General features: G+C 43.0%; 1 protein-coding gene across 1 annotated transcript in view; it reads left to right on the top strand.

Moving 5' to 3' along the window:
• LOC137374885 (transient receptor potential cation channel subfamily V member 5-like) overlaps window positions 1-26,028 on the top strand; it is a 177,559-nt gene that overhangs the window by 98,490 nt on the left and 53,041 nt on the right. The window contains exons 7-9 of the mRNA XM_068041462.1: window positions 3,585-3,731; window positions 11,304-11,507; window positions 22,151-22,237. Of these exons, the coding sequence (XP_067897563.1) occupies window positions 3,585-3,731; window positions 11,304-11,507; window positions 22,151-22,237 (438 nt within the window). The remainder of the gene's footprint in view (window positions 1-3,584; window positions 3,732-11,303; window positions 11,508-22,150; window positions 22,238-26,028) is intronic.

The raw sequence follows: 26,028 nt of genomic DNA, 5'->3' as shown, positions 1-26,028 counted from the left end.
AGATTGTGGCCACTAGAATTTTGAAAAAAAAATTGAAAAAATATCCTTTTTTTTTGGAAGCTTTTTCCAACTGGGGATTGTTAATTTGTTGTATTTATACCTTCTCAATAGTACCTTATTGATATTTTTCCAGCTACATTGCATAGGTTTGATACCTCATTAGTTCTGATTTGTCACTGTTTCTTAATATGAAATCTGAGCCAACAAGCTGCAAGAAATTTATGTATGTACAGGAGTGATGCTGAAGGATGGCACAGGAAGTGTTATCTGATGGACAAGAGAACATTAGATATAATGTATACTAGTGAATCATCTATGGCATTGCTCAATTAGTCAGATTGATATTCTATTTTATGAAGATAACAATGTTATAACATGTTATGCACAGTAGCTCCAACGATCCATGGGATTACTCCAAAAGGGTAATGTTGATTTTCACCCTCCAATTTAATCAAGACGCTACCAAACTGCCAGAATGACACCTATTTTTTTTTTAAATCAGGCATTACGAGCACATCTTGGGCATCGACTAGAAGCAGGGGGAGCCAGAAAATGTGACACTGTCCAGGCAGTTGTTGGCACCACTGCCTCAATGACTAAAATTTTATTTGACCACCTTTACAAGAGGGCTGATTTACAGCAATTGCAGCCATGTTTTTTTGAAGGCCCAGATGAGGACTCATGCCTGGGTCCCAAATGGCACTTATGCCATTTCAGTGCCAATACACCTGGTTGAAGTTGGGTGTAAGCAAGTGTAAGCAGACTGGGGAGGAAGAAGATCCTAGCATGAGTAACCCCTCCCTGGCTTGCTTTCTCTGACATGGCATATCCAGGTCTGGGTCAATCTTTAGCCCCCTCTGCTAAGCTGCCAGCAAAGAGGCTACAAGTGTCACTAGGGATGTTAATTTTTCAGAGCAAATAAATTATTCTGTTGCTAAGAAGAGGTGTGCCCCTTTAAGGCCTGAAATTCTAATTGTGGTTAAGTGAACAGAGCCTTAAATCAGTCAGTGTTTAATTGTTTGGTGATGGAACTATGTAGAACAAAATTAGTTTAATTGCTTTTCAGGCTACATGTCACAGCCCAAGATGATAGATGAATTTCTTTTTAACTGTGATTGCTCAGGTTATTTCTTGATTCCTAGGCTACAAACGCTATGATTCTTCTGTTAATAAAGTATTTATATTTATGCAGAATTTGCCAGTACAGTCCGACTTACTGGATTTCTCTCTTTTAAACATTATTGGAACAAATGTTTATATGAGCCAGTCAGTTGAAAGAAATGTATTTGCATGTAATTAACTATGACAGATGTATGGCACAGGAAATACAATGTGATAGGAACTGCATGCAGGAATGCTGATTTATAGATTATGAGACTTTGTCTTCTAGATTACTGAGGTCCGAATTCTATGGAGGAGAAATTGAACATTGTTGCACTGGTTTATTTTAAGCGCTAAATCACCATCGATTTGGAGGGAGGAGTGTGGGGGATGCTGGCAGATGGAATAAATTTTGAGCAATGATCTCCTGCACCCGATCTTCCCTAGAAGTGAGCTGACTGTCAAATTGGAAGCTTGTGACTTCTCGGTATGCAGGCTGCCCACCTGAAATCGGCATTAGATGCTCTCATACGCAAATTGATGTTTTAACACCAGTTGTAGGACCCCTCTCGCAATTGGTCAACAAATAGGTGAAGCTTGTGCCATGCATACATCTTGGAGTTATTCCAGGCCCTCTTCAACCTGGCGATACAGAAATACCATGACAGCTGCCAGCCTGCACTCACCGCTTTGCTTCACCTCCCTGCCCCACAACCTATCTGCGGCCATCTCAGCATCAGAGTCAGCCAAATTTTCCTATGACCCCAACTGCCAAACTGCATCGGGTCTGAGGCTGAATCACACAATCCATTTTGTGGCGGAAACCAGTGTGAGTTGAATTCCTCCCCTACAGGCTCTAAACTTGTTTTTGACTGTTGAGTTATCTTTATGGAATTTGGGTGAGAATGACATTTATTTCAATGTTACACACTCTCTTCAGCAGGTCAGGCAGCATCTGTGGAAACAGAAACAGTTAATGTTTCAGGTCGATGACCGTTCATTAGAACTTCTGAAATATTAACTGTGTTTCTCTCTCCACAGATGCTGCCTGACCTGTATTTCCAGCAATTTCTGTTTTTATTTCAGACTTCCAACATGAGCAGTATCTTGCTTTTGTGTTGTTACATATTGTCTTACTTCACAGCAAATCCTTCATCCTCTTCATTGTTTGTGAATGTATATAATAGCAATCCATGTGCTACAGATGAGAAGGTTATTTTGAACAGTTGACTGAATTTCAAAGATGTGGCTTAATTACTGATTTCTTGACACCTTTGTTTCTATTTTTAAAAATTCTTTCATGGGATGTGGGCGAGACTGGCAAGGCCAGCATTTGTTGCCCATCCCTAATTGCCCTTGACAACTGAGTGGCTTGCTCGGCCATTTCATTGGGCAGTTAAGAGTCAACCACATTGCTGTGGGTCTGGAGTCACATATAGGCCATTCTAGGTAAAGCTGGCAGATTTCCTTCCCTAAAGGACTTTAGTGAACCAGATGGGTTTTTATGACAATGGATGATAGTTTCATGGCACCATTACTGAGACTGACTTTAAATTCCAGAGTCTTTTTATTAATTAAATGAACTTATTAATTAATTGAATTTAAATTCCATCAGCTGCCAAGGTGGGATTTGAATCTGTGTCCCCAGGGCATTAGTCTGATCCTCTGGATTACTAGTTCAATGACATTACCGCTACACACTATCTCCATCTGAACCCTGAAATTAGGTTATAGCCTAAGTTTATCCTCTGGCGGCTGCTTTTACTCACCCAGACTAACAGGAATGGGGTAGCCATACAATTAAAATCACTTCCAAAGACTGCTGCTTTTAATGGGCTCTTTGTTTAGAAAGCCAAGAAGCCCAGCTGACTCAGCCAGTTGCCTCACTAATACATATAAATGGGGCTCCTGTGTTGTCATTTGGACCCCATAGGCATATTACCCGCTGGCTGAACAGAGCTCCCACCAGCAACAGCTGCCCCACTCCATAAAACCTTCTAGGAAAGAAGAGGCCCCAGAACAACAATTTTAAACCTGCCTCTGTGGGATCAGGAAGAGATGAAAAGTCAGGGCCTCTTCTGCCCCAAGCTTTCCCCATTTTACATCCATTAAACCTTGCCAAATGTTAAAAAGCTTAGCATCAAATTGATGCCATTGGGAGTATTTATTGCTTGCTCTGCTCCCCTACATGCCCAAATCCAGCTCCCAGTGAAAGCTGACATCCTTTTTGGACATAATGGCAAAATCCCATTTTTCAACTTGCTATTAGTATTGGCAAATTTTGACTTCAGGAATTATTAGTCACAGGGCATGAAAAAACTCTGATTATGTCTGTGGAGGTCAATTTGAGTTGGTAATTCATTTCAAGTGGAAAAATGTATTTGTTTTCTTTTTGAAAGGGTTTTGTGTATTAAAATTGTAAAATATTAGCATAATTTGATAATTGACTGATTCAAGGTACATGTTTTGTGCCTTTGTTGCAGATGTTCAGTCATTTCATGCAGAAGAGAAAGCAGATTTATTGGGCTTTTGGACCTGTATCGTCCACCTTGTATGATCTTACAGGAATTGATACCTGGGGTGATGAACTCTCCGTCCTTGACATCTTATGCTCTAGCAAGAAGAAGGAGGTTAGTTACGTTGAAGTGCTAACTTTTTAGTTGAAATAGCAATGTGTACAATGAAGCTAAACAGACAGGACAGGCTTTACCTGAATCAGACAGATATCAATGTGCTTGTAGAGCGGGCAAATAAAGCGACAGGTAGTGATGAATGAATTAGAAGGGAGGAGGAAGCAAACTGAGCAGGCCCTGAAATAGGGAAAATAAACTGTGATGGATGTAAAAAGATACAAAAACTGGGGATGTTATAGTATAGAGTGAGGACTGGTGGTTTATGGTTTGAATGTAAACACTGATACAACGGGTAAGTATGTGGAATATAAGGATATGACCATACAGAGAAAAAATAAAGTAAACAAACTTATCACTGCAGGGAGTGGGAGACACAGATGTCTCAAACTTCTGATTGTATACTAGGAATCTTGGAAGTAAAATCAAAGATCTGGAGGTCCATGCTGGAGAGGGAGGCAGTGAGGGCTGATTTTCCTTTACTTTGTGCCTGGGAATTCTTATTTCCTGAGCAAAAGCAGAAGAGGGGTCAAAAACGCACCATCATGGGATAATTGACCCCAGCCACGCTCCCTAGGTCCAGGGCTTCCCCTGAATGTGGGCCGAGTTCTTTGTCCATAGCAGTTGTGAGGCAGGAATGATACCACCAGGCCTCTCACCTGCTTTTCCTGGGCCTTCACTTAGCAAAGGCTGAAACGCAGGGATGCCTGCAAGTAATATTCCCTCTGAGCTGTGCGTCTCCTTTAAGTTACCATGCGTGCATGGCCGCACAAAAAAATTTAAAGGGCCTGCACATTTAAATGAATAGGCCACACACTGCAAAAAAAAATGGAGGGAACATTGCCTACAAGTAGTGGTCCTTACTGCTTGTACCCAGTCCTTTCAGCTTGGATGATCCCAAAGGAGCAAGTAGCTAAGACCTGGAGCCTGATAAAGGGTGAGTCTAATTTCAATTTCATGAACTTCATAATAGGATACTTGAAAATAGAAATTGGAGTGCTGCCTGAGGATTTCTAAATTCTGGGAACAACTTTGTGTTGATGCTGCATTGTTTTTTTCTCCTTTGGAAAAGAGGTTTTTTTGAGTCATGTGGTCTGGTAGGAAGCAGTGAAGAGGACAGGAGAGAGCTGGAAAAGCTGGGAGAAGGATGGCACTGTGGAGAAAGCCATACAACAGTTGGTCTTCAGGGAGCACTTCTTGTACTTCAGCTTCATTGAGGAGCAGCGTGTGAGATGCTTGCACTTCAGCAACGAGGCTGTCACGAGCTATGTCACCTATTGCAGCCACAACTGTAGCCTTAAAGTTAAGGCATGGACATCACTGCTTTTGGCAGTGCAAATCACTGCTCCCCTTAACTTTTGTACAATAAGTTGCAGCTGATGACATCAGTGACATCTGCCAGTTTGCAGTGTACTGCTGTATCAGGGAAGTGACCAAATGTCTTTATGCCAGGAGGAACACTTACAATATATCCCAATAGAAAGAGTGAAAGAGGACAATAGACCACTGGGCTTTGCCCATATTACAGACTTCCCCAGGGTTCAAGATGCCATTGACTACACCAGCATTACCTTGTGTGCTCCCTATCACTAGCCTGCAATTTTTCTTATTAGAAAGGCATACCATTCCAGCTTGTTTGCAACCATAAGCAGTGCATCTTGCAGCTCTCTGGATGATTTCTTGGCAGCAGTCCTGATTCATTTATCTTGCCCTAATACTCCGTACCACCTTTGTTTCAACCAGGCTATTAGGTCATTGGCAGTCTACTTGGTGACAATGATTATACCCTCCAGATATGCCTCATGACTCCTGTTAAGAACTCAGGCACAGGCACAGAGCTGGCCTACATCGAAAGCCATACCGCCAACCAGAACCAGCAATCTCACCGAGCAGACCATCATATGCTTGAGCAACACTTCTGCTATTTGGATCACTTGAGGTCAGGAGGAGTTCGGCAGTACATCCCTGACCGTATTTCCAGATTTGTGATCATGTGCTGCATAGCTTTTTAATAATGAAGGACCAACCTTTACCACCATCTAGCCAGCAAGAAATGGAAGAGGAGGAAGAACAGAAGCAGCATCGTCCATCAGTGTTCCTAGCTGCCAGAGCTCTCAGTGAGCAACTTACCTAAGAATGCTTCATCCCTCCCACCCCTTACACACCGGCAGTACCCCGGTGCTTATCACCAGCATCCTTACTCCCAGCATCTGATTGCCTTCCTTCGGTCCAGCCTCACGAGTCTTGCCCTCACTTCACTACAAGTAAACATCAACATGAAATCCAGAAAAAAGTTACTCCAGCAGTTCAACTGCTTCTGTTAGTTAACAAGAATAATTAAAAATCACCCTTGTACAAGTCTTTAGTGCCTGTCTTCTGTTCTCTTTTATCTATCCTAGTTCTCCTATGAGATGTATCCCTAGGGTTTACAGCTTGGAAGGTAGCCATGCTGAGTAGTGTCGAGCAGCTTTGGGCCTTAAGGGCCCAGCTTCAGTCTGCAGCATTTAGATATGAATTAGGTCAGTCTGGCCCAGCTGGCTATGTGACTCTGACGAGGGCATTGGTGGTGTGAGTGGTGGAGGCACAGGTATGCTCTTTGTTATGAAAGTGCTTCCATTTTTTTGAATATTTTGTGAGGACTCATGTTTTAAAATTGTGGAAATGGATTCCTTTGAAGGACTGAAGAGATTACATAGATGCTGGACTTTGTTTTGTTTTAAAAAGGTCACTGGAAGGACTTTGGGACTTGATTTAGAAACACTTACTGGAAGTCACATGTCTTCAGATAAGTAAACAACAAGAACCTTGGTGACTAGGGAGCTGTTTACAGAGAAGTGACATGTTAAGATTTATGGTGGTCAAGAGTTGGTTTCAGTTTTGGATATGGTCTTGAGTTCGTTGGGGGTCAGCCTGCTAAGAGAGAAGACACCAGACCATCCTTTTTCCAACTCTCCGAGAAACCCTGAGAATCCAGTGTATGATAGCTGAAATCCTGATGCTGCATTTCTCCTGGAAAGCCTGGCAGATGAATCCTTGACGTCGCCTAAAGAGAACTGCTCAAAAAAAAATCCCAGTGACAGCCGTCTATGTGTATTTGGGATGCCAGAAAAGGGGCAATTGATATTATTCCACATCATATCCTTTTCCTTCAAGAATTAACAAGTTTTTGGACAAAGTATTTTTTGTCTTTTTTTTGTAAATCGATCTCTGCAGAGAAAAACCTCTTCCTTTCTTTAACTGGTGTGTGTGTGTGTTGGGATAAGTTAGAAGGGAACTTTCATATTTCAATCTGTGTGTTATGCTTTACATCTTTACTGAATACGTCTTGTTTTATGATAAATTGATAATTTTGTTGTTTATAAAAGAAACCTGGTTGGTGGATTTTATTCTGAAATAAAAATAGAGTAAATAATTGGCCGTATCAGTAACTGGGTAAACATTTAAATATATGTTGTGACCTGTGGAGAAGTAGAACTAGAGAAAGACAGTGCACTCCTCCTGCCTCAGTCATAACATCTTGTCCTGAGAGGACAGCATGAGTCTCTCCCACGGAGCCAGAGTCACTCTCCTAAGACTACACTTCAATGGCTCTGCAAGCGAATAGCATGCAGGAGTCATCTGAGAATCTGAAAGCCTTTGTCAATGCTGTCGCCCACCCCCCCCCCCCATTACTGAGCTAAGAAAACAGCAATCTGAGCTTCCACAACAGCAGTGTCAGCTGCCATGGGAGCTGCCAGCAGAGGCTCCATCATGATGGGTGTCACAGTACTGTTTATGAAGCTGACCACTTGCTCCATGTTGGACAAAATGGTCTCCATAGTCTGCATAAAGTTCTGACGTAAGGGAGCTGGATTCCACAATGCTCTGAGCCATTGGGCAGGATCTTGTCCTTTCCTAGGCGTCGGCTTCCGTGGCATGGGGGGGACTGAAGATGGCTCCGGATGAGGCTAGCTGCAGACCTCAACACCATGAGGGCCCAGCTCAATCCTCCTGGGGGCAGTGAGGCTCCATGGTGCACCTCCACCACCCCCCCCTCCCACCTACTGCTGGACGACTGGGCCACAATTAATATATTCAAATCAATAAAATGAATGAATTAACATACACTTACCTGCGATCTTGAGGGCCCGCCACGGTCTTTGACGTGACAGCCAGCTCTGCCGCACCTTCAAATCCCCATCTGGGGAAGGGTGGCACCACGCTGGTGGGGAGGGGGAAGGAGGTAAGAGTTTCAGTGCTGGTGGAGGGGATAAATGTACTGGGTGTAGGGGATGGTGGGAAGGGTTGAACTGTAAACGTTTTGCAGTTTGGGGGAGTAAAGGTCAGATGTTAAAGGTAAGTGTTTTGGGGGGGAAGGGCAAATTGTTAATGCTATTGTTAATGGGGGGCAGAAAAGGGGCGTTCGAAATTTATTTATTTAATTTTGGGGGAGTCTGTCTTGAAAATATTTAAATTGGGTGGCAGGGCTGTCTACCCTTTAAAATTGACGCCAGCACCTGCGTCCAGGCAGCTAATGCCATTGCTGATGTTTGAAAGCCTGCCTCCTCCTTGAAATTGGGTGTGGAGGGCCACCCCGACTACTTAAATGAGCCACGGTGGCTCTTCGTCATGTGGCCCGCCATTTTTTGAGCTCGCCGCCGAGATCAGCAGCAGGTTTTTAAAATCCAGCCCATTGAGTGCACACTGGCTGGCAGGCTATCCCATGAACCTAGCATTTCTGGATTTCTGGTTCATGTCCAACAACCTTCTTCGATAGCCAAGGCCCTTGAAGTCTGAATGTACGTCTGCTGTAGCAGAGCTAGTATGTGATCTCACCCTCTGGTGAGCTAGCATTTGCAACATGCTATCTCCCTTCCCTAACTCCTACATACTTATGTTCGGTGATTCAACATTTATAGGCCCCTCCTCTAGCCTACCCTAAAGTTCATGTGGTGCCAGTCTCGAAGCTGGTGCTTATTATGGTTTTCTTCCTGAAGTGACACAGGTGCTTTGGCAAAGGTTAACTTTTAGTATGAATGGAGAGCAGAGATAGATGAGTGGCTGTTAAAAGCAGCTGCAGCTTGTCATGCAAAGTGGAGAAGGTGAGATGGAAGTAAGAAGGAAAAATTATATAGTTTGAAGAACTCTCGTGTGACTTCTGCAGCATTGCCACTCACCATGGTCATAACTCTTCCCCTGCCCGTGATGCTCAACAAGTTTTCCATGAATGGAGTAAAGATGTGCCGGCAAGCTTGGCCTACTCTGATCACCACCTCCTGCCTCGTGCGCCAATTGCTGTTGCAAGAAAGAGAGTGTGATAATGAAAGCCTTGTGAACTGTCTTTGAGAATATGCTTGTCATGGTGAAATAGAGCATTTGTTGTGTGCAAGATTTGAGTTGTGGGGAAATGAGGGTTACAATAGGGGTGAGAGTAGGAGGTATATGTGCGAGGAGAGGAGAAGGAGATGGAGTGTATTGTGGTGTAGGGATTATAGAAGAGTGAAGGGAAGAAGGGAAATGTTGTGAGTAGTGAGGTTGTACATGGTGCAGATGTGAGGACAGAGTAGTTGAGGTGAGTGGTAAGATTCTTAGTTTGACAGCTCTGGTGAGATCATTAAACTTTTTTCAGCATTGAAGCCAGATCCTTAGAGCTAAGATTCTGGCATTTACTTCCAGAGCAATCTCTTCCCATTGGCATCAGATGTGTTGCCCGGAGTGCTTTCTTTTCCCTGATTTTGACTGGATCTCCCTCTTAATGTCCATCACCTGGACGAGGGCCTCCAATGCCACATTGGAAAAATTGGATGGACTTTCTTTTGCAGCCATTTTTCACCTTCCAATGTTTCCCTGCTGTCTGGAGTCATAATGCACTTCCCTGTTAAGAAATGCTGCTGCCTTTGAGCATGAAGCTTGATTTCCCACCTTGCCATACAGGCCTGCAGCTAATAAGCGGCAAGGTAGTGTTGGCTGCACACTTGGCACATTATAGTAAGTTGACAGCATGATGTTTACGTTGTCCCTGCACCCACATAAGCAGGTGCATGCAGTACACAACCTGCTCACTAGGAGTATAAACTAAATGATTCCACAGGGACATAATACAGGAGGGGAATCTCGAGGTATTGTTAAATCATTCGCTGAAACTAACAGGAAAGCTAACCTGACCTTGGCATGTCCGGCCAGAAGGATAGAGTGCAAATTCCAAGAGTTAACAATGCATCTGTGCAAATCACTGGCACGGACACATCTGGATTACTGTGCACAATTCTGCAGCAAGGATATCCAGGCACTGAAGGGAGCACAAAAAAGGGCAATCAAACTGATACCTAAATTTAAGACATCTTAGCTATGCGAGCAGTTTGGAGCGTGGGATTTTTTACTCAACAGAAGAGAAGGCTTAGGGGAAGTATTTTAAGAATTCAATGTTTTTGATGGTTTGATGCACAGACAGTTTACACTTAACAATACAAGGAAGGTGATGATCATATGGATTGGACTGTCGAGGAAGATTACAAAGGTGGATAGTCTGGAAAAATCTAAGGGGAAGTATCGAGAGACTGGGCAATTGAGGGGTATTAGTTTGTGGGCCCAGCCAGTTGGACTGTAGACTTTCCTGTATCTGAGTGGAACTGAGTAGCACAGGAGTGCAATAGAGCAACAAACTCTCCTTTCACCTTTGGAATCAGGTTGAGCTCTAAATTACATTTCCTATCAATCAGTCAGAACGATTACTTCCATCTCCACATTAAGTGTCTCCACCCCATATTTACTCTTAACATCACCAAAGCACATTTTTTCATCAACTCCTGGCTTAATTTTCAAATGTCCTTCTTGCTGGCTTCCCAATCTCCTTCCTCGACAAATTTTAACTTGTTTAAAATTTGCTGCCAGATCTGTCCTGCCTGCCTGCCCATCATTCCAGTCCCTGCTGACCAACACTGGCCCCTATTCCCAATGTATCAATTTCAATATTGTTATTATCATCTACAAGTCCCTCCACAGCCTCACCCCATCTGGCATCTGTGACTTCAAATTTTGCATTCTCTGCCTTTCCAAACTCCACCATTTATTTTATTTAATTAATTTATTTTTTATTTAGAGATACAGCACTGAAACAGGCCCTTCGGTCCACCGAGTCTGTGCCGACCAACAACCACCCATTTATACTAACCCTGCAGTAATCCCATATTTCCTACCACCTACCTACACTAGGGGCAATTTACAATGGCCAATTTACCTATCACCTGCAAGTCTTTGGCGGTGGGAGGAAACCGGAGCACCCAGCAAAAACCCATGCAGTCACAGGGAGAACTTGCAAACTCCGCACAGGCAGTACCCAGAATTGAACCCAGGTCCCTGGAGCTGTGAGGCTGCGGTGCTAACCACTGCCCCACTGTGCCACCCAGTGTTTATTTTTCTGCTCTGTGAAGCACATTGGAATGTTTTTCTACTTTCATGGATCTATATATATGCAAGCTTGTTACTGTATATTTTGCTGTTTAAGGTCTACAATATGAAACTAACCAAGGCATAGCAAAATGAACTTTATAAAACTGCAAGTGGTAACTGTAACTTTTTTTGCTCTTCTTAAAGGCTCGGAAACTATTAAAGATTACTCCAGTGAAAGAAGTGCTTCATCAGAAGTGGACTAATTATGGCTTCAAGTATTTCTTGCTGTGGACTGCACTTTACTTTTTGTACACAATCATTTTTACCGTTTGCTGTGTGTACCGTCCTCTTGCACCAGCTGGTCCTGATGGGGACAACATCACCATTATGATTCCAAAACCACTGAACGTAAGGGCAAATATTAGGATGCATTCATTATGTGCACACTGTGTGCAAATGACCATTTCTCAGTTTTCACCGTTAATATAATTAAAGAGCCCAGTTGCTGCCATAGCACAGTTGAGATACCATTTGTACTAGACTACATTGTTACAGTTCAACTATGTACTGTACAGTTCAGAGACTAGAGATATCAATGCAGATTAACATTTGTAACTGGGGTCCTTGAAGATCTTGTCAAATTTGAATGACTTGAGAGTTATTTTACAAAATTGTGCTTCTGACTGGTCAAGGTTCCTTCTGGGAACACAGTTTTATAAAATTATTGATAAAAAAATTTCGCTAGTTGAATAGAAGAATTAGATTGTATGTGTCTAAGGTCAAAATAATATTTGTAAAATCAGCTCATGTCAGGTTCCCAACTGATGTTTCCAACATCTGTGCTTTCTTTTACATTTACCTTTATCTAGGCAAAGGATTTCATCTGGAGTCTGTGATCAGCCAGTCAGATGTTATGCCAGCCAGATCCTCCCCACTCTGTCTCACATGTTATTTTCCCCCTTTTCATTTTCTGTTTTTATTGTTTCTGTCTCTGCGTCTTGGGGTAGATTTTGACTGTGAAATAGTGTAAAACGAATGTTTGTAAAAAGGCAGCCCGTTTTTCATCTCTTCCAAAATAGAAATCAGGCAAGGTGCAAAATGGGTTGCCAAATTGCTATCACCGATTTTATTCACTGTCACCCTTTATTTCTTGGTGTTTCTTTATTTTCCTCCATTGCTAATTTTCACTTTCTCCCTATTTGTTTTTCACCATTGCCTTTAATTTTCTTCTTTTTCCTCACAGTTTTTTCTTCTCAATCCGTTTTCGTTTTTACTTGAATTTGCTTTCCTCTCTTTATTTCATCTCATCTATGTAAATCTCTGTCTAAGCTATGTCTGCTATTTTTCACTGCACTCAGATATTTGTTTCTGCATCTTCTGCTTTGAAATATTTATTGGAATTCTGTTGCAGTTTTTTTAATGATGGCAACAATGCATTTTTCAAAATCTCAAGCGATCTTTTATAACCTGTCCTGAACTTGTAACATAAGTGTATGAAACCCCCAGTCATCATTTTTTTAAAAATTCCTTCATTGGACTTGGGTGTCACCAGTAAGGTCATGGGAAAGTGGTGATGAGCTCCCTTCTTGAATATAACTGAGTGGCTTCCTAGACCATTCCAGGGGCAGTTAAGAGTCAACCACAATACTAAAGCAAAATACTGCAGATGCTGGAAATCGGAAAAACAGAAAATGTTGGAAATAGTCAGCATGTCTGGCAGCATCTGCAGAGAGAGAAACAGAGTTTACCAGCAGGATTTTCATTCCAGGGTCCTGATCCTAACATCGGGCTGAATTCCCAGTCAGGAACCAGGAACTGCCGGCAGTGGAACCCACCCCCCCCCCAACCCCGCACCCGAACTGGCATGTCAAAAATGGCCCGGAGGCGGAACATGCCCACAATCTGGCACACTGGCCGGTGGCGGGAAATTGCAGGCCCGTCTACTTCCAGTCCTGCCTCTATGAAAATTCAGCCCATTGAATTTAACTTCCCCAGCTGCTATGGTGGAATTTGACCTCATGTCTCTGCATCATTAGTACTGGCCTCTGGATTACTAGTCCAGTAACATAACCACTATAGCAAAGTCACAGCGGTGCAAACTTTCACTCCGGAGAAAGTGGGTGGAATTTTATGTTCTCCCCAACGACGCTTTTGGAGGTGGGGAGAGCGTTAATCAGGCGGGATGGTGACAGGGGATACCCCACCATCTTCTCGCCCCCACCCCAATTAAATCTGGGGTAGGAAGACCCATGGACAGTCTTCCCACCCCACCACCAATTGGGGTTAATTGCCCACATAAGGCCCTCATCCCCCTCCGCTGGTATTAGCCCACGGGGAGGCACAGCAAGAAAAACTGTGAAGGTTTCTTGTTGGCTCCGGGGGATCACTCATTGAAAGGCATCTAGTGCCTGATTGAGGGACCTGGCATCAGGAAGTGGGGGACCCGCTGAGAATCATGCCCCTGCCCTTACTGCTGACCCCCCCTACACCCACCTCCCGCTGACCCTCACCCCACAAAACCCCTCCCGCCCTGACTCACCTGTGGCCTGGGTCCCTCTATGATCCATAGCTACCGATAAGTCCAGTACCCGCAGCAGCCATCACCTCCGCAGTGCCGCTGCTCAGTAAAAGAATTGCCAGCCTCTGATTGGCCGGAAGCTCTCAGAGGACAGCACTTCCATTGTCATTGATCCTGGGGAAGACCTGCTGCTGTTCACTTAAGTGCCTAATTGGCCTTCCTCATAAGAGGTGACACAGGGCTTCTGCCGGTGGCCGAGGCCCCGCTGCCAGGATAAAATCCCGGCCGTGATTCTGTTTTAACAGAACCAAATTACAATGCATCTCAAATAATGATCCTTTTAATACTTCTCAACCAGTTAACAAGTCAATTAATATAACTATCAAAAGTTTCAATAATCCAGCTATGAAATGCTCTGCTAAAGAATACGCCAGAGCCAATAGAAAAATGTCATTTTAGCAACAACGCACTGTAAATTCTCATGGACTCTTTACTGCAGTATTGCAATGGCAGTATTGGGGGGAACGGTAGTCCCCCAGAGGGCTGTGGAGGCTCAGTCATTGAGTATATTCAAGACAGAGATTGATAGATTTCTAGATATTAAAGATATCAGGGGATATGGGGATAGTGCAGGAAAATGGCATTGAGGTAGAAGATCAGCCATGATCTAGTTGAATAGTTTGGCTTGAGGGGCCAAATAGCCTACTCCTGTTCCGATTTCCTATGTTTCTTTGTTCCCCTGAAAAAGTGGCAAATCACCATGGCAATGACAATGTGGACTTAGTTGGAAGTGAGGAAATAGTTACACAAACTTAGAGTACAACGGTAAGGCAAGAATATCAGCATTAAGCAGTAGCACAGAATGTGATGAAAAAATACACCTGTGAAAGGTATATGCAAAAAATCTGTTCAACACAGAAAAATGTTCCTAAAAGGATCTAGTAAGATCATAAAGGTTAAAGTAGCAAATTATGCAAATTACATTTTGCAGAGCATGATGGCTGTTCAGAGGCTGGGGACAATAAAAATAGATGAGGGCTAAATTGGATAGCCCCCGAAAACAGTCACGGGATTGTGATGCACGATTATTCCACGCCCGTTCATTGCAAAAATGGCAGCACACCAACATCATGCAGCCGGCTGATTTGAATTATTTCAGAGTCCAGCCAGCACTAACCGCCCTGTTAATTGCCTGGACTCATCAACAGGGGGCCAATATCATGTGGGGTTAGCACCACTTAAAGTTAGCCTGCACCTCTTAAATGGGAGGAGCATTGTGGCTGAAGTAGGTGCTGACAGTTGGACAGGAAGTGAATCTGACCTGGGAAATATTGAAGAGTGGTACAACATGGGAGAGAGTGGGTTCCAAGGTTTTCAAACACTGCACTGGAGGCCTTGGTGCAGGAGGTGGAAAGGAGGAGAAATGTCCGATATCTGCAGAGGGCCTGCTGACCCTCCAGAAGGCAGCAGGAGCAGATTGCCATGGAGGTCAATGCCAGAAATCAAGCCCCAAGGACCTGGATGCAGTGCTGCAAAAAGTTTGATGACTTCACATGAGTGATCAAGGTCAGTGAATGCATCTTCAAATGCAATATCCTACCAACTGCACCACTAACCTTAGAGTGCTCAAATCACCACACTCCTATCACCTACCAACAATTTCTATCGAGCAGGACTCATACCTGTCATTCATATGCTCCACCACACCATCAAATACTTAGCTCTGCTGCATGCTTAACACCTACATCTTACAGCTGGCATACACTGCCAGCTATTCAACCATGATGACCATATACCCAAACAGATTACATGACATTGACACACTTCCCTCTCTCTTGTGTGCAACCAGAGGCAGCTGGATCTAACCAGTTGGTCACAGGTGCATCTGCATGTCCTAACCTCATGGAAGGAATGGTGATGGCCATTGTTAGGACACCCGTTGCTGAGGCCATGGCCAGTGGCAGGGCAGAAACCATTGAAGATGATGGTATCCTCATAACTAATCCTCTCACATCCCACCGCACCCTCATCCCACAGTCTCTTTTGATTTTCAAGCTGTAAATAGTGTAAGCCTGCATCTCTTACTTTCCTCTCATTGTCACACCACAAGCTTAACTCTGTGCCTTTCTCCTTACAGATACCGAAGCAGGCAGTGAAGGAACAGCAAAACCACAGTGATGATGAAGAGACACTGTCACTTGATTACACACTGGCAGCCACCAGCCCAGATACTGTCACTGCACGTAATTTAGAGGATAGTATAGAGGCAGGATTTGCCTGTGGTGACACATTAGGTACGAATGGCCTGCAACCAGAGCAGGGGGCAAGGGAAGTGTAGGTGCTAGCTCACCAGAGAGCAAGGTCACACATGAGTTCAGCTGCTGAGGACTCAAATGAGGACTTCAATGGGGTAGTTTGCAGAAGTATGCAAATAAAATACTTGATGCATTGGGAGGCCTTCCAAAAAGCCTGCGTTCAATGTCAAGGAGCATGGAGGAGACCGGCGCCAGCTTGACACAGGGATTTATGCAGAGCTTGGAGCTCATCGTTTCCATTGTGGAGATGGTGGCCAACTCCATTTACACACTTGTGGACCCAACCATAATGCGTCTGATGGCTGATGTCGCAATATCCTTTGCAGCACAAGCAGCAGCCATCCAATGTCTGAGTGTTGCTGTGGAATTTCAAACTGAAGTCATGCAAGCTTAGACTGCTGCCATCATGGCTGTGGACTACAATGTACAAAGGGACTTGCTGGGTGTCACGACAGTCTAGTAATCTGTCTTCCAACAGATTTCCTGGATTGCTGAGACTCCATGGAGCACAAACATATTGCCATCTCTCAGGAAGACAACATTTGTCCTCCCATCACTGACACTCCGCCGCTGCTCTTGCTGTTGCCTGTCAGCCAGGCAGCCCAGACTGCTGCTGCCCATGCCAAGATGGTGGAGTCCAAAGCCAGGCCTTCTAGGGCCAAAGCTGCTCAAGGTTGTCCTCCAAGACCATCTGCAGCCTCCTCCACTGAAAGTCAGCAGCCTTCCACCAGCCATGCTGCAGCCACTGGAATGGAACTGTGTAAGAGCATGAGGGCACGCAAAGGCAGATGGAAGACATGGACTGCTCTTGCAGGACAAAACAGGCACTAAAGAAATGCACAAGGGTGATTAGTTGAATTTTCTGTGCATTATGACATAATTTCATTTATAAATTTGGTTTGGAATGCTAATTTTTAGATGGCTTATATTTTTCTATTGCGACCAAGCAGATGTTGTGATGGTCAGTGACAGAGGAAAGGTATGGAATGGGACTGTTGGTGAAGGGGGAATTGGGATTGCAATTATTGTGTAAGTTGCCTGCTCCCTTTCTCTTCCAACTCCTCATGCTCCCACTTCTGCTTCTCAGCAGCTCACCATATAGCTTGTGGCAAGGGCTATCCCCTCACGATGGAGAGGTTGTGCAGCATGCAGCAGACACCCACTCTGCCAAGTCCTGCGGGGCTCCTCCAGAATGGTCCAGGAAGCAGAACTGTTGTTTCAGCAGATCTGTGCTATCACAGTGTATGTGGCAGCATGGCTTTCATCCACATGTGCATGGATTGCGCACTGGAGTCATCAGCCATGTCTTCAGCAGATCGCCCTGGTCATCCAGTAGCTGCCCTTCAGTTTACCATTGTAGTTCAAATGCAGCTGGCATTCACTGCCTATGGTTACTCACCAGTTGGACGTTAAGGGAGTGTAATTCCTTTTGGTTCCAGCTATTGACAGAGTTGACATGATGTGCCTGCATAGCAATATCTATGCAGTCAGCGGCATCTGCATCACGGGGAAGCATTGCCTTCTTCTTTCTGTCAAGAGAGAATGAAATGTAGTTAACTTTCATTGAATAGAGAGCCTCAGTGACCTCCTTTATGCAATAGTGAATGGAAAACTGCGAGATGTTACTAATATCTCCAGCTCCAGCCCGGAAGCAGCCAAATGCATAGATGTTTATTGGCACGTTGACATTTACAGCCACTGGCTATACCGTCTGTGCCCTGCTCTAGTCGGCAGTTGTGGCTGCAGCAGGTGAAAAATGTCAGTTAGTGAGGCTGTCCTCATGAAATGCAGATATGCCACACATTGTTCCTCGCTGAGGTTCAAGTAGACGAATTGTTCCCTGAACACCCTGGGCAGATATGGCTCCCAACTGAGAGCTCTTTTACTCCTCCACCTACTCATCCTTCTCCTCCCTCTCTTCTAGCAGCTTGTCCTGCTCTGCGTGGCTTCGGTTCATTCTTCATGTCATCCAGTATTCCACAGAGAATGCTTACTCTTGCACCCATATCTGGGAGCAACTGGTTTGTGCAGGAGCCTTGAACTCAGCAAAAAGCCCTTCAGCTCCTGCCCCTGCAGACTTTTGCAACTTGAAACAACTATAGAAAGCACCAAACACTTGTATAATTGTAGGAACAACTGCAGAAATCAACCAGCAACTCATCTGTAAATAGTTGACGATTCCTTTGAATAGCATTGGTGGGAGGCCCTTTCCTGCTGTTGAATACCTGTCCAACTGTGCAAAGTTAAGAGAGGACATTAGCTGAAGCATTGAGCTCCAAAATGGCACCACAGATATTAAATCAATGTTGCATGCGAATTGATATCATAATTTGCCTGTTCTGGATATTTCAGGTGATCATTCATTGCGCGCTTGTCAACGTCCTCACCAAGATGGCATCAGTACAATTCACCCTCAAAGTGTGCGTGCTGCTGCAGATACCATTTTGGATTTCTTTGGGCAGTTGTAGCGCCCAAAAATATAAGCACTACTGAGCTCAATTTCATGCCCAATGTGTCCAAGGCAGATGCAATAATGAAGGAGGTTAGTGAGAAAGTAGTGGAGGGACTAATTATGATTTTTCAAAATTAATTAGTGACAGGAACTCTGTGCCAAAGGACTGGAGGAATAGTTCTTCTGTTCAAAAAGATGTGAAGGGAATAAACTGCCAATTATTGATCAGTTAGCTTTTTGTTAGTAATAGGAAAATTACTGGAGAGCATAATTAGAGATTGGAGATAGTCAACATGAATTAGAGAATGAACTGAGGCCATGCAGAGCAGGATTTAAGAAGGATTTGATGTTTGACTAATCTGATAGATTTTTTGAGATAATACTAAGTATTAATGGAGGTCCAGTAGATGAAAGTGACATGGACTCAGAAAATATCTATTAAAGTGCCACATGATAATTTGGGTGATAAAATTAGGAGCCAAGGCATAAAGAGGATGGCTTGAAAGATGACTGAAAAATAGACAACAAAGGGTTGCAGTAGATGAAGGTTTCTGAGATGGCATGCTGTGGTTACTGGGGTACTTGGAGATTGGTATAAATGATCTGAACTTGGACAAAAGGAGTAGATATCAAAATTTGCTGGTGGTAACAAATTAGGAGTGGTAGCAATCTGCTAGGAAGAATCTAAAAGACAAGAGATCCTAAACAGGTTGAGTGAGCAGATTAGTGGCAGATGCTGTTCAGTACAAAGAAAAATGTAATGCAAGAATAAGGATATCATTACAAATAATAAATTTCACAATGCAGAAAAATTTGTATGTCCAGATTGTATCGAAAGAAAAGAGCAGAATCAAAGTACATAAACAAAAACAACAAGGATGACAAAAGGGAATATGAAAGATGTAAACAAAAATGGAAGGCAAAGAGGAAATATGGAATGAAAATTACTATTTCTTTTTATATTCTTGTTAATATTCTGTAGGTGCAAGAATAGCAAAATGAGAATTTAGATAGGAATAGAACCACTGAGTGAGGAGCAAGATAAACTTCCTGGAGATGATATTGAAATGTGAGAGAAACTGAATAGATACTTTGCTTCAGTTGTCACTGAAGAAGCTCACAAAGATCAAATGACAATAGGAGAAGAGGTCAAGAGGAATATTACAACAGTTAAGATAGAAAGAAAGGATATACAAGACAAGCTAACCAAACATAAGGAGGGCAAGATAAGCAGTTGTGGTATGCATGGACTTTCAGAAGGCCTTTGATAAGATGCCATTTAAGAGACTCATGAGAAAGTTCCAGACATGTGGAGTTTGGGGAGAATGAATTGAAAGATGGCTGCATAACAGTAAATGGAGGGCAAGAGTGAAGGGATATATCTTCAATTGGCAGAAAGTGGGAAGTAGTGTCCCAAAGGGGTTTTGTGCTGGGACCACTGTTGTTTATAGTATACATAAATAATTTGAAGTCAGAAATTGGAGATGAATTGTGTGGTAATTGGAAATGCTATCAAATTGGGGGGTATTCATATGGAAGGCTGCAGCAAAATACAGGAAGACATGAATGACATGATGATAAATGGCAAATAAAATTCAACATAATAAAGTGTGAATGTATTTTGGTATGAGGAATAAGGAGAGCACATTCCTTGGAAAGTAAAAAAATAGATAAGGTAGAGGAGCAAAGATAATATAGATACATAAATTGTTAAAAGTAGCAGCTCAATTTGGTAATGCCAACAGAGTAATGAGGTTAATTTGTAACGAAGGTTGCTAACAAAGTGCTGAGGTTAATTTCTACAGGACTAGACTATAAAAGTAGAGAGGTACTGTTACATTTATATAGATCATTGGTTAGACTGCACTTGCAGCACTGTGCACATTCCTTGTCTCCATATTGCCAAAAAGATATTGAAGCATTGGCAAAAGTACAGAAAAAAAACAGGATACTATGAGAATTGAGAGAATGCAATAATCAGAAAAAGATTCAACAGGCTTGGGATTCTTTTCTTTGGAAATGAAAAGATTAGTAGGAGACCTGATGGATGTTTTTAAAATTATGTAGGGGTTCAATAGAGTGATCATGGAGAACTTGTTTCCACGAGTGGATGAATTCAGAATAAGGGACATAAATATAAGGTAGCCACTAATGAATTGAATAAAGACTTTAGGAGAAATGTTTTCACACAGAGTGGTGAGAATGTGGAACTCGCTGGCACATGGAGTGTTTGAAGGAGATAGCATGCACATATTTGAGGGGAGACTTGATGCATACATGAGGGAGAAGGGAATAGAGGGATGTAAGGGCAGGGATGAGGTACTTAGACTGAGAGGAGGTTCATATGGAGTATAAACAATGACATAGGCCTGTTGGACTAAATGGCCTGTTTCTGTACTGTAGATTCTATGCAATTCTATGTACTGCCTGTGCGGAGTTTGCAAGTTCTCCCTGTGACCGCATGGGTTTCCGCCGGGTGCTCCGGTTTCCTCCCACAACCAAAGACTTGCAGGTTGATAGGTAAATTGGCCATTGTAAATTGCCCCTAGTGTAGGTAGGTGGTAGGAGAATGGTGGGGATGTGGTAGGGAATATGGGGTTAATGTAGGATTAGTATAAAATGGATTGTTGGTCAGCACAGACTCGGTGGGCCGAAGGGCCTGTTTCAGTGCTGTATCTCTAAATAAAAAATAAATATAAAAATAAAATTTCTGTGCAGGTAAAAGAATCCTTAAAAGTGGGTGAACAGGATTTTTTATTAAATGCTGATAAAAAGGCAAATGTAATTTTGAGGTGTATATTTGAAGGTTTTGAAAAGCAATGAGCAATTAATGACTATAAAATATGAGGTCACCTCTGGTTGGTAATCAGGTAGGCGAAGCAGAACAGCTTCCTCGCTCAGACCAGTGGCTAAAATAGCAGTTTGGCTTGATCTGGATATTTAAAGAAGGACTTCACTGGATTCTGATGGTATCCTTGCCATCTGCTTAGAATAACCAATTAAAATTGATGACTGCGGGAGGGGAGTGGGACGTCACTGGGTAAGTCTCTCGGCAGATTTAAACAGCGCCCATGCCTGTGCCTCTTCGTTCTCTGCTACTCTGGCATGTTGCAGTACACCCACTGTCTAGGGTTAATACTTCCTGCAAAGTGACTCTGTACTTTAGAGCCATTCTCTCCTTTTGTTTCATTACAAGAAATTCAGTAATGGCCACTAATACCCAGCCGTCAAGCATAAAACTACCCCGTACCATTTATAGGACATTATTGTGACCAATCATTCCCTTCAATAGACTCACTAACTGTCATCTAAAATCTAAATTATCTACTCACTTTTCTACCATTCACTACAAGCTCTTTATTAATGACCTTTACAGACAAAAATTGCCTCTTGCCTCTCATGATGGTAATATTCATTAATTGATTTTGAATGGGGAAGGGGGTTAAGAATGATAAAGTAATGCCAAAAATGATAGGAATCCACAAATTATTTCCAGCTATACTTCACCAACCCTTTATTCATATTTTCACCAACAATAGCAAAGAAGAACTTCTCTACATTTAAAATGATATTTCTAAATATCATTATTCTTCCTCCTGCTTTTGGTCTCCATCTTTTAATTAATTGCTTCAAAATTCCTTTAAGGGAGCTTTAAATCATGAGCTAGAAGAAGGGACAATGGAATAAATACAATTCATCTGTGAACAATTACCGCTTAGGCAAATATAGGTTATTATTCTGACTGGAGAACTCTTTTTAATTCCAGGAAGCCTATGCTTCTGCTGAAGATTTTGCTCGATTGGCAGGAGAAATTCTGACAGTTGTGGGAGCTGTTCTGATCCTAGTTACTGAGGTATGTAAAACACTATAAAATCAGTATACTGCCATATAAACAAAAGTTGATAAATATTCCCCACATTTTATTATTTTCCTTGTAAGCTCTACAGAAATATACCACAGATTTGTAAAATCCAGCATGGATTTGTAAAAGGCAGATCATGCTTAACTAATTTAATTGAAATTTTTGATAAAGTAACAGAGGAAATTAATGAAGGGAATGCGGTAGATGTTGCCTGTATGGATTTTAAGAAAGCATTTGATAAAGTACTACATAAAAGGCTGCTTAACAAAACTGAGGCTCATGGAATAGGAGGGTCAGTGACCAATGGATAAAAAAAATTGGCTAAAGGACAGAAAACAGTGAGTCATGTGGTTGTTTTTCAGAATGGAGGATGGTAGATAGTGGTGTTCCGCAAGGGTCAATGCTAGGACCACTGCTTTTTTTTGCTTTATATAATTGACTTGGATCTTGGAATATAGAGTAGAATTTCAAAATTTGCCAATGATACCAAACTTGGACGAGTTGCAAAGAGCGAGGATGATACGAGCCGCCTGCAACAGGATATGGATAGGCTAGCAGAACACATAGACAAGCAGCAGACGGAATTTAATACAAACAAGTGTGCGATGATGCATTTTGGCAGAAGGGATAGGGTGAGGCTATATTGACTTAATAGCGCAGTTCTAAAGAGTGAGCGGGAACAGAGGAACCTGGGGGTGCATGAGCATCGATCCTTGAAGGCGGCAGGACATATTGAGAGAGTAGATAGCAAAGCATATAGGATCTAGGGCTTCATAAGTAGAGGTATAGAGTACAAAAGCAGGGAAGCTATACTGAACCTTTACAAAAGCTTTGGTTAGGCCCCAACTAGAGTATCGCGTCCAGTTCTGGTCACCTCACTTTAGGAAAGATGTGAGGGTCCTTGAGAGGGTGCAGAGGAGATCTACCAGAATGGTTCCAGGGATGGGGATTTTAGTTACAAGGGTAAGTTGGAATAATTGGAACAAAGGAGATTGAGGGGAAATTTGATAGAGGTGTACGAGATTATGACAGACTTACTTAAGTTAGACAAGGAAAAATTGTTCACACTAACTGATGGTACAAGGATTACGGGACACAGATTGAAGGTTTTGGGCAAGAGATGCAGGGGGAATGTGAGGAAGAACTTTTTTATGCAGTGAGTGGTAATGACCTGGAACTCGCTGCCCATGAGGGTGATGGAAGCAGAGACAATTAATGATTTCAGAAGGAGGTTGGATGGGAACTTGAAGGAAATAAACTTGCAGGGCTACACAGAGCGGGACTGACTGGATTGCTCTGCAGAGAGCCAGCATGGACTCGATAGGCCTAATGGCCTCCTTCTATGCCGTAAATGTCTCTATGACTCCATATGAAGAACTCATCAGAAAACTATTATATTTATTATGGAAATGTCAGTGCTTTTTGCAGTAATGACACTAAATTATCTATCTCTAACTGCACATTATCTGGAGCCTAAACTTGATCTTGACTTCTGTGCAACACCATGGAAAATCAACTCGTGGCTTAGTAAAAATCCTACATCGACATGCGCATGCTCGTTACAAATGTCCACTTCCTGTTGTCACATTTTTGTATTACATTTTTCCATTATGAATTCCTGTGTCCACATAGATAGTGAAAACTTATCCTGATTTATAATTGGCTGACCAGTGGCATTGTGGAGTGAATTTGAGAAGCTTTTCTAACAGCTCCCTTGCCATATTACTTTCTCAGCAATGTTTTCTCCTGAATTAAGATAACTTTAACCTACAATTTTAAAATTATGTCTTTAAATTTTATATCTGTTGGTTGATTGAAATATGTTTCAAAACATTCTTTTGGGTTTCTCCTTTGCCCCGTGCTATTTAATGGGGTTCTTGGTTAAGGTGTCACTCGTCTCCGCCCTGGATGCTTTTGAAGTTCTATACCTTGACTACTGCTGCATGTCCTGGTTTGCCTTCCTTCCCCAAAAAAACATGGGCCACAAAATTTGGTTGCATAGCACCCGATACCCAAAATGGCATCTGCGGTATGTGCACACACTTCTGGTAAGAGCTGCAACAGGTGCCATACTGAATAGTGCGTTGGCATGGGTGCAGGGAGTGTGTGCCAAAAGTATGCAGAGTAGGCAGATTGTGATGACCATCAATGTACAATGCTGATTTGACACCAGCATTGGCATTTTAGAGCTCGACACTCCAGCTAACACCCTCTCTTAATCTTGCACAGTTGAATGTATGTTTAGCAGCAGGCAGGACCCCACCCCACCAGCGCTATTTAAAGTAATCATCAACTACTTTCAGGTTGGTTGTTGATTGATTTCTACCAACTGTTGCTAAGTTTGTAGAAGTGGTTGGTGGTTTATAGTGTTATTTAAAGTTGCTGAGGTCTACAGGGAGTGATGTGTAAGCTGTTGAAGGACTTGGTTCTGACTTCAAGGATTCTGCTCAGACCAATTGTTCCCAGATATGGGTGCAATAGTTTGTATCCACTTAGGCCTGCAGCATGACAGAGAAAAAGATCAGAGGCAACACAGAGGAGGAAAAGCTGGTTGAAGAGGAAGGAGGAGGAGAAGGGCTCTCAGCAGGAGATCTTATCCACCCAGGGTCTTCAAGGATCAGTTCTCCTACCTCAGTCTCAATGAGGAACAGTGTATCAGACATTTCCGTTTCACTAAGGAGCCGCTCGCTAAAATCTGCCACCTGCTGAAGCCAGAACTGCAGCCTCAGAGGAGGTTGAGGATGACATTGCCATTGACTGTGAATGTGACCATGGCCATTGACTTCTATGTGCCAGCCTTCTTCCAGGCTGGAGGAGGCAATATTTGTAACATCTCCAAGTTCACCATCCACTGTTGCATAAAGGAGGTCACTAAGGCTCTGTAGGCAAAGAGAACTGAATACATTTCATTCTCTCTTACCAGAGAAAAGCAGGCAGAGCGAGTACGCAGCTTTGCCAGGATTGCAGGCTTCCCCATGGTGCAGGATATCATTGACTGCACACATGTTGCTTTGTGGATGCCAAATATCAACATGTTAGATGTGGTACAACCAAAAGGGATTCCACTCCCTCAACATCCGGATGGTGTGCGACCAAACTCAGTGTATCCTGCGGTCAATGCCCAGTATCCTGGCAGCAGTCATGTTGCCTTTATGCTGTGCCAGCCCACTGTATCATGTGCATTTCAGCTCCCATGCCAAACCAGAGAGTGGCTATTCGGAGACAAAGGCTATTTGCTGATGACATGGCTTGTGACTCTGGTGCACAACTGACACACATAAAATGCTACATAAAATGTGATGGAGCAGACCATTTGGATGCTTAAATAATACTTCTGGATTGCTCTGGAGGAGCACTGCAGTACTCTGCAAAGTTTATGTCAGAATTCATCATGGTCTGCTGCATGTTGCACAACTTCTCCATACTGAGGGCACAGCCCCTGTCTTTACATATATCGTGATCAGCTGAGGAGGAGGTGGAACAAGGACAAAGGCAACCAACTCATCAACTCATCTGACTGCAGTACCAGTGAACACAACCTCAATTGCCCATTCCACAACAGTCCCACACCTTACCTTCACTCTGTTACTGACCATCACAGTATTATTGGCCACAATGCTGAAATAAAAGCCACCACAAAACAAACATTCCAAATCAAATTTATAAACCAAACCATCCAATGTTCCATACAAAAGTCAGTAATCACCCTTGTGCATTTCCTTTGCCTGTCTTAGTGCTTTTACGCAGTGGCTGCAGCATGGCTGGTGGAAGGTGGCTGACAT

This window comes from Heterodontus francisci, chromosome 11 (assembly GCF_036365525.1).
Source record: "Heterodontus francisci isolate sHetFra1 chromosome 11, sHetFra1.hap1, whole genome shotgun sequence".
Classification (NCBI taxonomy): Eukaryota; Metazoa; Chordata; class Chondrichthyes; order Heterodontiformes; family Heterodontidae; genus Heterodontus; species Heterodontus francisci.
The sequence above is the reverse complement of the archived record's forward strand: the minus strand, read 5'-3'. Positions and strand labels throughout refer to the sequence as shown.